We start from the raw sequence: 14,436 nt of genomic DNA on the forward strand, positions 1-14,436 counted from the left end.
ATTCCATCCTCTATCTCTGGGACAAATGATCTACTGGCAAACACTTGTGGATAAATGATCTACCAGTGAATACTTGTGAGGTTTAAATTAATATGTATAAAACACTTTGGAAGGAGTTATGAAAGACAATCCTACCACTCAATATTCAAGAATTATGTTCTGTGCCTTTATCCAAACTTGCCATTATTTGTTCAGTTTTTTTTAAACAAACACCATTGTTTACAGACTTCGATTTGATTTCACAAAGAATTTATTTCATAACTGAAGACTGAAGTGCTTTTCATAATTTAATTTTTAGCATTGCTACATTCAGGGAGGGTTTTTCCATCACTCTTACAGAAAAGAATTTTTTTTTCAGTTTTAGAAACAAGGGAACCTATAGAACTGGTTCAAAATAAAAGAACTACAGTATTTCCAAAGAAAGCAAAATATTTTTTGTAACAATGACTAATTATTGTTTTATCATTTTGTCAGTTATCTCTAAAGATTTCATACCCACTCCGATGGTTACATCATCTTCTTTCTGAAAAAAAATTAAATAAGAAGCCAATAAGTGAACCTGAGACCTGCCCTACAAAAAATATATTTTTTAAAGATTTTATTTATTTATTTGAGAGAGAGAGAGAGAGAGAGAAACAGCATGAGAGGGGAGAAGGTCAGAGGGAGAAGCAGGCTCCCTGCTGAGCCGGGAGCCCAATGTGGGACTCGATTCCAGGACTCCGGGATCATGACCTGAGCCGAAGGCAGTCGCTTAACCAACTGAGCCACCCAGGCGCCCTGCCCTACAAATAATATTAAAGAGAGTCCTTCTGGGTGAAATGAAGGGGCACTAGACAGTAACTCAAATCTATATAAAGAAAAATGAGGGCCAGTAAAGGCAAACACATGGATAAAAATAAAAGACAGAATAAATGAAATTTTGTTTATAATTCATTTTTTCCCTCCTCTCTGATTTAAAAGACAACTGCAGCTAACAACAGAGTGCCAAAAAACATGAAGCAACAACTGACAAGATTGAAGGGAGAAATAGACAGTTCAACAATAATAGTTGGAGACTTCAAATACTCCACTTTCAATAATAGATAGAACAAGAGACAAAAAGAAATTAATAATTAAATAGAAAATTTGAAAAGCATTCTAAGCCAACCACACCTAATGGAGAGAACACTCTACCCAAGAACAGGAGAATGCACATTCTTTTCAAGTGTGCATGAGATATTGTCCAGGCTAGATCATGTGTTTTTACTGATACAAATATCCATAAATTTAAAAAGACCAAAATCATGCCAAGTATGTTCTCTGAGGGCAATAGAATAAAATTAGAAATCAATAACAGAAGGAAATTTGAAAAAGTCACAAACATGTGAAAATTAAACAACACCTTCTTAAAAAACAATGCTTCAAAGAAGAAAGCACAGGAAAATCAGAAAATGCTTAGAGATGAATAAACCTAAAACACAGGGATGCCTGGGTGGCTCAGTCAGTTAAGCGTCTGCCTTCAGCTCAGGTCATGATCTGAATCCTGGGATCAAGTCCCGCATCGGGCTCCTTGCTCAGCGGGGAGCCTGCTTCTCCCTCTGCCGGCTGCTTGTGCTCTCTCTCCCTCTCTGACAAATAAATGAAATCTTTAATAAATAAATAAACCACAACATACTTATGAGATGCAGTTAAGGTAGTGCTTAGAGGGAAATTTATAGCTATAAAATGCCTATATTAAGACAAATGGTCTCAGGGGTGCCTGGGTGGCTCAGTCAGTTAAGCATCTGCCTTTGGCTCGGGTCATGATCCAGGAGTCCCTGGATTGAGCTCCACGTCAGACTCCCTGCTTCTCCCTCTGCCTCTCCCCTCCTGCTCATGCTCTCTTTCTCTCTCTTTCTCAAATAAATAAATAAATCTTAAAAAAAAAGAAAGACAATCTCAAATTAATAACCTACTCTTCCACCCTAAGAAGAGAAAACTAAACTCAAGAATGTTTCCTTTTTTGATGAAATTAACCAGCTGATTCTAAAAGTCATGGAAATGCAAAGGACTCAGGATAGCCAAAATAGCCTTATTGAGGAACCAAGTTGGACAACTCACATTTCCCAATTTCAAATTTACTATAAAGCAACAGTAATTAAGACTGTGTGGTACTAGCATAAGGATAGACATATAGACCAATGGTATAGAATTGAGGGTCCAGAAATAAACCCACACATCTATGGTCAGTTGATTTAGACAAGGGTGCCAACACCATTCAATGGGGATAAGAATGGTCTTTTGAACAAATGGTCTCCAGAAGACTTAAAGAATTCTTACAACTAAATAATAAAAAGACAACACCATTAAAAGTGGACAAAAGATTTGAATAAATATTTCTCCAAAGGAAATATATAAATTGCCAATAAGCACATGAAAAGATGCTACCATAATTAGTCATTAGAGAAATGCAAATAAAAACCACAATAAGATACCACTTTATACTCACTAGAATGACTGTAATCAAAGACTGATAGTAACAAGTGTTGATGAAGATGTGGAGTATGAAAGCCCTCAGACATTGTTGGTGGGTGTGTAAAAGATGCAGCCTCTATGAGAAAAAGTTTGACCCTTCCTCAAAAAGTTAAACATAGAGTTTCATTCTTAGATATATTCCCAAGAGAGCCAAAGTATGTAAACACATAAATACGCATACAAATGTGCACAATATCACTATTCATAATAGTGGAAAGAATGGAAATAACCCCAGATGTCCCTAGGCTGATGAGAGGATAAACAAAAGGTGGGCTGTCCATTCAACGGAATATTGTTCAGCCATAAAAAGGTGTGAAGTCTCAGACTTACCCTGGATGGACGAACCTGGAAAACATTATGCTAAGCTAAAGCAGCCAGGGTGACACATTATATGATTTCATTTATACGAAACGTCCAGAATAGGCAACTCCATGGAGACAGAGGGTAGTTTGGTGGATGCCAGGGGCTGAGGAAAGGAAGAAGCGGTGAATGACTACTAATGGGGGAATTCTTTTGGGGATGATGAAAATGTTCTGAAATTAGATGGTGGTGGTGTTCACCCAACCTTGTGAATACACTATAAGCCATTGAGCTGTACACTATAAACAGATGAGTTCTATAGTATGTGAGTTGTATCTCAATAAAAGAAATGTAAAATTTTGAATTATGTATAACATAAAAAAATAAAAAGATGATTATGAGTATCAAACCATTGCTCACACACACAATTTTCTAATGCCTCGTTCTCACAATGTTGTTCATAAGTCAGCACCAAAGGCATCACCTGCGAGTCTGTTAGATGCAAAATCTCAGGCTTGCCTCAGATCTACTGAATCAGAATCTGTATTTTAACAAGATCCCCAGGTGATTCACATGTACATTAGAATTTGAGAAGCACTACTCTAATTCAAGAGTTTTCATTCTCCTATTTTAGGGTGTGTGTGAAAAAAATTAAATGGTAAGTCCAAGAGGCACTCTAATTTCCTTTGGGGGATTACAACTCACCCACTGTGTGCCATCTTAGTGGGATGGTAAATTCAGATGCCCTGAGTTGGTCTTCAGAAGTCATAGGGTTCCTGGAACATCCTTTCTCTTACTGCTGAGCCCTCCCTCTTTCCTGACCACTCCTTTCCCCACTCACCCCTGGCCTGATCCCAGCCAATGGATGAGTTGGCATAGGATCAGCTCTATCAGACTCCCTCTCCTGAAACTTGGACTCTTGAGAGGAATAACTCAAGGAGAGATGAAATAGCTGGGTTCTGTCACTCCAGGAGAAGCCCCCTAATAACTAGATATTCCTTTTTCCAGATCTGTTTCCCCATAAGTTTGGTGAAGTCTTGGATAGCTTTCAAATAAATGTCCTTTTGTTTTGCTCTGTTTTGTTTTGTTTATGTTCCTCAGAGGTGGATTTTAGTGCTTGCAAAGAATCCTAATTGACACACCACCGTTTAATACTATAACAATTGGTTGGAATACACATATGGTTCTAAGGCCTTATTATCACTGTGTGGATTCATAATCACAGCTATCATATTTGTAGATATTATAATAATTATTAATAGGTATAATTGTGAGTGTTAAATAACTAGGCAAAGGTTAAAAGCTAGTAAGTGGCAAAATGTCTGTCAACTGATGACTGGATAAAGAAGATGTGGTATGTATATACAGTGGAATATTACTCAGCCATGAAAAAGAATGAACTCTTGCCATTGGCAATGACGTGTATGGAACTAGAAGGTATTATGCTAAGCAAAATAAGTCAGCCAGAGAAAGACAAAGATCATATGATTTCACTCATATGTGAAATTTAGGAAACAAAATAAATGAACATAGGGGGAGAAAAGAGAGAGAGGCAAACCAAGAAACAGACTCTTCACTCTAGAGAACAAACTGATGGTTACCAGAGGGGAGGTGGATGAGGGATGGGCTAAATGGGTGATGGGGATTAAGAGTGCACGTATTGTGAGGAGCAGTGGGTGATGTGTGAAAGTGCTGAATCACTAAATTCTACACCTGCAACTAATATGATGCTGTATGTTAACTAACAGGAATTTAAATAAGAACTTGGAAGAAAATAAATCAATAAATAGCAAGCTATTAAGTGCCAGAGGTAGGAATCATACAGAGCAGTCTGAGTCCAGGATTAATTTATTTAATTCACTTTGAAGGGGTAAGGCGGGAATAAGAGACGGTAAGAAATTGGGGCTCTTAGCCAATGTTGCAGCTGTGGGAGCCAGGCCCTCTCCACAGAGTCCAGAGCCTTATACTGCCTAATGACACCTCAGGATTGATCTGAGCTCCTGCTGGCAGAATATGCTTCTACACCCATGCTCACAGGGGCATTATTCACAATAGCCAAAAGGTGGAAATAACCCAACTGTCCATCGACAAATAAACAGATGAAGAAAATGTAATAGATACATACGATGGAATATCCACCAGCCTGAAAAAGGAACGAAATTCTGACATGTGTTACAACACGGATGACTCTTGAAAACATTATGCTGAGTGAAATCAGCTGTGTGTAAAAGAACGCATATTGTACGATTCCACTCTTACGAGGTATCTAGAAGAAGCAAATTCATGGAGACAGAAAGTAGTACAGTGGTTAACAGAGGCCAGGGAAAGGGATAATGGAGATTATTGTTTAATAGGCACAGAGTTTCTGGTGGGGGTGATGAAAAAGTTCTGGAGATGAATAGTGGTGATGGTTGCCCAACAACGTGAAGGAACTTATTAAGACTTAAAACGGATAAAATGGTGCTGTGGATACAATATTTGTGTCCTCCCAAAGAGAGTGTGTTGAAGCCCTAATTGCCAATGTGATAATATTTGGAGGTGGGACATTGGGGAATTAATTAAGTCACGAGAGCAGAGCCTTCATGATTGGGATTAGTGCCCTTACAAGAAGAGACAGAAGAAAAGTCTCTTGCTCTTTTAGCCACCTGAGGACAGAGAAAGAAAGGAGCCATCTGTAAACTAGGAAGAAGGTCTTCATCCAAACCCAACCTTGCTGGCACCCTGATCTCAAACTTCCCAGTTTCCAGAACGGTAGAAATACATTTCTGCTGTTTAAGGCACCCAGTCCATGGTATTCTATTATAGCAGCCTGAGCTAATAAGACAAAAAGTATATTTTATGTTAAGTGTATTTTACCACAACTTAGAAAAAAGAATTAGTATCCAAAAAACTTAAAATCTAAGAAAGAAAAGTGAAAGTAATATACGACTTACAAGTATTTGCATTGGTAAGAAGATGAGCCTCTTTTAGTTCGAATCAAATAATTTTAGCAACCAAAGGGAATTGATGGATTCACGTAGCTATGAAGCCCACGCTTCCCAGGATGCATGCCGTGTGCCATCTCTTGATTACTTCAACCTCAAGCCAGCTCTCCTGATCGGGGGCTAGAGCTAGCTACTGGCAGCTTCTACCTCCACACTGTCTTCCGTAGTGGCTGTACCAGTTCGTATTCCCACCAGCAGTGCAAGACAGTTCCTTTTTCTCCACATCCTTGCCAACACCTGTTGTTTCTTGTGTTTTCGATTTTAAGTGATTCTGATAGGTGTGAGGTGATATCCCACCATAGTTTTGATTTGCATCTCCCTGATGATAAGTGACGTTGAGCATCTTTTCATTTGTCTATTGACGAGCTCTATGTCTGCTTTGGGGAAATGTCTGTTCATCTTCTACCCATTTTTTAATTGGACTATTTGTCTTGGGGGCATTGCATTGTTTAAGTTCTTTATATATTTTGGATACTGATGATACTGACCCTTTATATATTTTACATATATCTTTACATATTTAAGATACTGACCTTTTATCAGATATGTCATTTGCAAATATCCTCTCCTTACCTTTAGGTTTGTTGATTGCTTCTTTCTTTGTGCAGAAACTTTTCATTTTGATGTAGTCCAGCAGTCCATTCTTGCTTTTATTTCCTTTGCCTCAGGGGACCTATCTAGAAAAAAGTTACTATGGCTGATGTCAGACAGATTACTGCCTGTGCTCTCTTCAAGGATTTTTGTTGAAGAGACTATCTTTTTCCTATTGCATATTCTTTCCTCCTTTGTCGAAGATTAATTGACCATATAACTGTGGGTTTATTTCTGGGTTTTCTGTTCTATTCCACTGATTTATGTGTCTCCTTTTATACCAGCACCATGCTGTTTTAATTACTAACACTTTATAATATAACTTGAAATCTGGAATTGTGATGTTCTGTTTTTGTTTTTCAAGATTGCTTTGGCTATTCGAGGTCTTTTGTGGTTCCATACAAATTTTAGGATTGTGTGTCCTAGTTCTGTGAAAAAATAATGTTGGTATTTTGACAGGGAGTGCATTAAATGCATAGATTGCTTGGGTAGTATAAACATTTTAACAATATTTGTCCTTTCAACCTATGAGCATGGGACGTCTTTCCATTCCTTTGCATCATCTTGAATTTCTTTCACCTGTGTTTTAGTTTTCACAGTATAGACCTTTTACCTCTTTGGTTCGGTTTATTCCTAGTTATTTTATTGTTTGCACCTGCCTCACTTTTCAGGAGCAACAGTTCTGAGGCATGTTCTACACCCTCTCCCAGAGCTCTCTGATGGGATTGAGCCCCAGTTGCCTGTAATGGTAGCCTGCTTTTTAACCCAAGTTTTCTGTTTTACTTCTCTACTCCTCTACAGTGATTTCCTGTTGTCACTTCCCGAAGAGCCTATATACACTTCAATTCCAGTCTGTGGGTCTGATTTTATGGAAACTCCAATGAAGACAATATTTGTATCATGGAGGGTGAATTCACACGCTTGTCTGTCCATTTTATGTGAAGAAAATTTGTAGCGGCTATTTGGTATTATCTCTTCATTTTCTTCACAACACTCAGTATTTGGTTAATACTCCACTCAAACTTGAAGAAAATATTTATTTATCCAGAAAAATACATCAAATCGTGTGCGGATGTATTCATTTGCTAGAGCTGCCATAACAAAGTACCACAAGCTGAGTGGCTTAAACAACAGAAATTCATTACCTTACAGTTCTGGAGGCTAGAAGACCAAGATCAAGGTGTTGGCACAGTTGGTTTCTTCTGAGGCCTCTCTCCTTAGGTAGCAGATGGCTGTTGTCTCCCCCTTCATATGGTCTTCCCTCTGTGTGTATGTGTATCCAAATCTTGTCTTCTTGTAAGAACACCAGACATGTTATATTAGGGCTTACCCTAATGTCCACATTTTAATATAATTGCTTCTTTAATTACTTAATTACTTCTCCAAATACAGTCACATTCTGAGATACTGGGGGTTAGGACTTTAATATATGAAGTTAGGGGGCAGTCAGGGCATTCAGTCCATAACAAGAGGTGTCTGTGTATTGTGTCATGTTTCTCTTTAGAGGCAAAATGGATAGATGACTTCCTTGTCACCCTCTTCTCCACAGATTAGTATAATATATACTACAAAATAGTGTCCCTTCTTCAAACTTAAAGGCTTAGCACTACAGAGTGGACCAGAAGAACTAAAGAGAAGAGATATTGAAAGCAAAGGACCAAAATACTATAGCAGGAAGAAATCTGTGAGCTTCCTGAGTAACATGACTGGGTTTTTGATGAATAGTCCTATCATAATCCCACCAGGGAAAGGCATTCTGCCCTGGTTTCAAGTCTCCACAAGAATCACTAGCCAGAAGCTCTGGTGGTCTTCATCTCATCCCCCCCCCCCCGGAGATTTGATATGACAGATTCATTTTGTATCTTGAGATTGTGTTACACATTCATTCCTCTGTGACTTAAATGAGAACATTGAGGTCCAGTGGATAATGCTAGGCTCTCTTCATCCTGTAGATGGATAGGGAACATTACAATTGGCTCTGCATGATTGGAGAGTGCGATGATAGCATGATTTATGACCAGCAATGCCAATGTGGCTATTATTCAATGTTATGTTATAAATACATTGAGAAACACATTCATGCCACATCACAAGCCAGTGTCATCTGAGCAGCTTGATGATATTGTGACCCAGGACTCAACAAAATATTTCATTAAAGAGACAGGTGGAATGTGAGACATAAATGCAGTGATCAAAGAGGCAATGAAATTTGCGTATTGCTGCCTAATACATGACCTATCAGTTACAAAGACCATCTCCACTCAACTCTGCATGTTTTTGTATTTTGCCACAGCAGTGCCATCTTTCCTTACCACTGGAATTTCTGGCTTTTCTGGGTTTCCTTTCTGCACATATTTCATAGCTCAGAAAGCGTGCTTAAATACAGATAGAGATCTCTTGGTCAGAAAGTCAACCCAAGTTTGTTTGCTTCCAAATGCATGTCACCAGGCCATAAGGGTTTTTGGGTTTGTTTTGTTTTTAAAAGAACTTTCTCTAGGCTCCTGATCTTTCCAGATCTGTGGCAATCTGGGTCCTGTTTTCTCTTCCCCAGATGCACTTTCAGTTATGGCCTTTTTTCAATCAATTTCCAGATGTCATTGCTTATTCATTTTATTTCCAGCACATTTTATCCTTCCCTGAACTTTTGCATAATTCTCTCCCATGACACCTTACTGCCCCCTCCTCCACTCCATTCAGATGAATTCCAGAAATCTGCAATTACACCAAATTTAGTTGGCTTTTTCATGCCCCAAATGAGTGTGCCCCAGCTCTGAACGTGGAAGGAATGATTGGTCTGCAGGAGGAACTCTTAAATGAACTTCCAGCTGATAGCCAAACGCTGTTGAGGTCCGAGGTCCAGACCGACTATTGTGTAAAAGTCTCTATAGAGAGGAAGAATGTTCACTGGGGCCCTGAAGTCCAAACCGCAGTTTGTTTTAGAACTTTTAAAAAAAAAATAATCTCTTTGTGCAAATAGCAATCCAGTAAGCCAGAAATGTTTTTTAAATTATCTTGAACAATACAAAAATTGTAAAGAGGTCTTGACTTTCTGTAATACTTCCTGCATTTGGCACTATTTGGAAATGAGATCTTTCACATAAATTAATCCTTTAGACAGTTGAAACATAGACAGTTGTCCTAAAGCCCCAAATTTTTGCAAATATTAACTACTTTTACATAAATCTTTCTAGAATGCATTATATTTTAGGGTATACTGATCATAATCTAATGTTGTCCTAATGATTCAGGGTCAAGGTTATGAATATCAGTAGCCATGCCCTGAGGTTGATGAGATGTTAATCTGCTTTCCTTTACAACCAGATTTCTCAATAGGTGTTATTGTCATTTGGGTCTGGATAATCCTTTGTTGTGGGAGTATGGTCTGTCCATTTTGCCAGTGGCACCACCTCCTCAGTGGTGACAACCAATAATGTCTAAGAACAACAACATGCACCACCATCACATATTCTCAGCATTCTATGGGAAGTCACCAAAAGAAGGGAAAGGTAAAAAGATTGGAAAAGAGAAAAAGCTATATACATAAAAAATTCAAAATAATCTGCAAACCATTAGAATTAATAAGTGAATTTAGAATGTCACTAATGTCAAAATCAATATACAAAGATTAATTGTATTTCAATGACTTAATAAAAAAACAACAGGAAACTGAAATTTAAAAAAATACTGTATACAATCTCATAAAAAATAAAATAACTAGAAATAAATCTAACCAAAGATGTATATGACCAGTATATACTGAAAATGGCAAAATATTAAAGACAAAGTAAAGAAGACCTAAATAGATTGAGACATGGAACATGTTAATGGGATTGGAAGAATTCAAGATTATTAAGATTTGATACTCCTCAAACTTATCTAATGAAATTCAAAACTAAATCCCAGGCAATGATTTTTTTTTTTTGTTTTGGAAATTGACTAATGAGTCTAAAATTTATATGGTAATTTAGGAACTTAGAAAGACAAATGTTGAAGTAGGAGAAATTGGGAGAAATAATACTACCAGATTTCAAGACCTATTATAAAGCCATAGTAATTACAAGAGTGGACCAATGGAATAGAAAAAAAGAATCATATCTAAACCAACACATATACAAATTTGTAGAATATGGACTAAATGCAATAGAATACAAAAAAATTGCCACTGAAATTCTGTAATGAAAAAATGATAATTTTAGTAAATAATATTAGAACAATTAGATATCCTGTATGGAAAAAATAAATGAATCTTGATGCCTGCTTCAGACCATACACAAAAACTAATTTGAGGTCATCAGGGACATAAATATAAAAAGGTAAAAACATAAAAAATACTTTAAAAAAAACAGAATATCTTCATGACCTCAGGCAGAAAAAAAATCTTCTTAAGCAAGATGCAAAGGCACTAACCATAAAAGAAAATATTGTTAAATCGGATTTAATTAATCCTAAGAATTTATGTTCATCAAAGGACACCAATAAGAGAATGAAAAGACAGGTCACAGAGTGTGAGAACATAAATACAACACGAAAGTCCAGTGGAGGACTCACATACAGAATATATGTTTAAAAAACAGTTTTTTTAAATTGAGTAAATGTAATGACAGATGTGTTATAAAAGAAGACATACAAATGACCAATGAATGTATGGGAAGGGACCCGAAATCATTGCTCATCAGGGAAAGCCATTTTAAACCACAAAACAGATACCATTGCACATCAGCAGAATGAAAAAAACTGAAAAGACTGACAATATTAATTGTTGCCAAGAATGTTGGGCAACTGGATTGCTGGTGGAAGTGTAAATTGGCGCAACGCCTTTGGAAAACTGTTTGGCAGCATCTCCTAAAGCTAAATATCTACCCACTCCACGACTCAGCAATACACTTCTAAGTATATACCTAAAAGAAATAATAGTTATGCCCAGTTATAGGCATATCTATTCAATGTACTTAATGGAGGATGAGGCTTTGATTATCTTTTTTCCCCGTGTCAAACATACAAGCACACACGCTTTCTATCCTTAACATACTTTCTAGATCATAGAACATAAGAATATCATGAGGCCTCAAATAGAAAAATCCAAAAGATTGCCAAGCAGGAACAAATGTTTTAAAGCCTATACTTTGAGGGTGCCTGGGTGGCTCAGTTGGTTAAGCGACTGCCTTCGGCTCAGGTCATGATCCTGGAGTCCTGGGATCGAGTCCCGCATCGGGCTCCCTGCCTCAGTGGGGACTCGGCTTCTCCCTCTGACCCTCTTCCCTCTCGTGCTCTCTATCTCTCATTCTCTCTCTCAAACAAATAAATAAAATCTTAAAAAAAAAAAAGCCTCTACTTTGAGTATTGGCACTGAAATTCCAGAACATGAAGGATAATTAGAAAATCCTAAATGCTACCGGAAAAACAAACCATCTAGAAGAGAAGGAGAATCAAATTTATATCAGGCATTTCAAAAGCAACATAGGTGACTGTTCTTAAAATGGAGTGATATCTTTAAAGATCTAAAGGTATCTAACTTTGAACATAAATTCGATATTCAGACAAATTATCATTCAACAGAAAAAATAAAAATATGATCATGTATGTAAAGATGTTCTTGTATACCAGCTGTAATGTTGCACAATTGCATGTATATGTAAATGGCTCTCCCTAGAGTTGCTCAGTGCACAACTTGTGAAGTGTGTCTGGAAACACTGATCCACAGATCCTTGTTGAAAGAACCCTAAATTCAAGAGTAACCATTCAAAGAATGGACATTTTCTGAATCAATATAGTAAAATTATAGAACTAAAAAAAACCTAAATTGTTCCAAAAGAAGGAAAAAATAAAGTAATTTTTAAGTGTGGTTAATAGAAAACAAAATATCATGGAAGGGCTAGGAGAATTACCCCCCTCCCTGTGAATAACTAGAAAACTGGGCAAAATATATGAACCAACTCGTTTCAGACATTGGACAATAGGCAACATTGGCCTGTGATCCCCAAGAAGAGTGAAGCGAACAAGATGAGCCCTATGATTTTCTTGGCTTTCTGCCAAGTGGCAGTTTCTAGGCAGCTCAAGGAGAGAATTATACACAGCCCGGTATCCTCATTGAGTTGAGAAGACTGAAATTAGAGTTCAGAGAAGGCAAAATGACTAGAATTTATGGAAAGAGTGCCAGAGATGAGAAAACTTGTAAAAAGACAACTCTAAAGATCTGCAAAGGGGTCTTCTTTTGGCAGAGTGATGATCTCCACAGCCATTGAATAAAATCCCTTGAGGCTGGGAGTGAGGGTGAACCATTCCCATAATGGGGTTAAGAACAGTTCACCAGTCAGAGTGGAAAAATGTCATAATACGCACAGCATTCAGTAGAGACTTCAGAAAGGTCAGACTCTATAGTGGGGCTAACCTAGCCATAGGGTGAAGATTGCTCTAAACCCACCCTAGGAAAATTTAAAAGAATCAAAATGTTTAAACTGATCTGCATAATTTACTGCTTGCTAGAACACAGTACAATACTTTCTAAAGGAATACAACTAAATCAGGAATATGGACTCCAATAAGAAATAAGAAATAATCAGGCATCTAAAGAAGCATAAGAATGTCACATATAACCTTGTATAGAAAAATCCATTGACAGAAGAGAACAGGAAACAGTGAATGTGATAAAATTTTCAGACAATATTTTAAAATGCCAGTTATTAATATTCCATATTCAAAGATTTAAAGGAAAAAATGAACATAACGAGAAGAATAAAAGACATAAAAATTTTCCAAATGGAATTTTTAGGGATAAAAAAATACAAAGGATGGGACTAACAGAATAAAAGATTAGTGAACATCAAAATAACACATAATGAAAAGATTTAAAAAAAAATGAATAGAGCTTCGGTGATCTGCAGGACAACATCAGGCGGGCTAATATGCCAATAAATAGAATATCGGTAGGTAAAAATATGGGGGCATGGAAAGGCAGAGAAAATATTTGAAGACGACTGACTGAATATTTTCTAATTTTTTTTTTAAGATTTTACTCGTTTATTTGACAGAGAGAGACACAGCGAGAGAGGGAGCGCGAGCAGGGGGAGCGGGAGAGGGAGAAGCAGTCTTCCCGCCGAGCAGGGAGCCCGACGCGGGGCTCGATCCCACCCAGGACCCTGGGATCACGACCTGAGCCGAAGGCAGACGCTTAACCGACTGAGCCGCCCAGGCGCCCCTCAGCCGCATTCAAACCTAACTGATGCCCCCGAAAGAGGGGGAAGAGAAACAATGATGGGACTGTAAAAAGATAAAAAAATAAAATAAGATTTTGCTTGATACTTGCACATCTAGGATTTTGAACTGCGGTTCCTGTCTGTTCCAGATAGGAATATTGAAATAGGAGTATAAACAAGATGCAAAGTCCAGCATCTCATCCTGACATCCGAGCAACACCGCCAATAAGGCACTGTGTGATCTACGTTACAGAAAATGAGTAGGATTTCAAACCACCGAGGTTAAACAGAAGCACAGAATGATGAAAATTAGTTTTTCAATGGCAAATATTTTTCTGGCAGTAGAGAATGCAGTGACTCTCTTCAGACCAGACACCTGCAAACAATAGGAAGCCACAGGGGTTGTCATCTTTCTGTTTTCTCATTGCTCAGAAAGAAGGACGAGAGGAGCGGGGCCTGCCTCCTGCAGGCAGGGAGTGCGCAGGAAGACTGAGTGTGGAGGTGGGGGCAGGTCTGGGAGGTCCAGGTGGGTAATTCATTCCAAAGTGAAAAGCGGACAGAGAGAAGACTTAGGGCAAGCAGAGAGAGAATCCAGTAAAGCTGGAAAAGGATTAGAGAAAATCACAGAAGGACCCATTGAACCCTAATTTCTGTGGTTTTTCTGATGAAGGTGTGGTGTTAATGGTTTCAGAGTTAATCAGAGAGCCATGTGTCTTCATTCTCAGATATAAACCAGATGAAAACAGACGTCCCACTTAAGGGGTATTTTAGTGACACAAAGGCTGAAAGGGGGGGGGAAAGATTTGCATAGTAATGACTCGATCATTGCTTTAAAGCTGCACGGTATTTTCAGAGCCCCTAACAACCACCAAATC

The 14,436-nt window shown here is 37.9% G+C and overlaps 1 protein-coding gene across 2 annotated transcripts in view; it reads right to left on the reverse strand.

The window, feature by feature from the left end:
- Nucleotides 1–288: 288 nt before the first annotated feature.
- Nucleotides 289–14,436, reverse strand: part of ANAPC10 (anaphase promoting complex subunit 10) — a 221,523-nt gene continuing 207,375 nt past the window's right edge. The window contains exon 5 of one of the 2 annotated variants that reach the window (XM_027597815.2): nt 289–523. In XM_027597815.2, the coding sequence (XP_027453616.1) occupies nt 452–523 (72 nt within the window). In that variant the 3' untranslated portion in view covers nt 289–451. The remainder of the gene's footprint in view (nt 524–14,436) is intronic. The other variant, XM_027597814.2, reaches the window with a different exon arrangement.

Source organism: Zalophus californianus, chromosome 2 (genome assembly GCF_009762305.2).
Source record: "Zalophus californianus isolate mZalCal1 chromosome 2, mZalCal1.pri.v2, whole genome shotgun sequence".
Lineage (NCBI taxonomy): Eukaryota > Metazoa > Chordata > Mammalia > Carnivora > Otariidae > Zalophus > Zalophus californianus.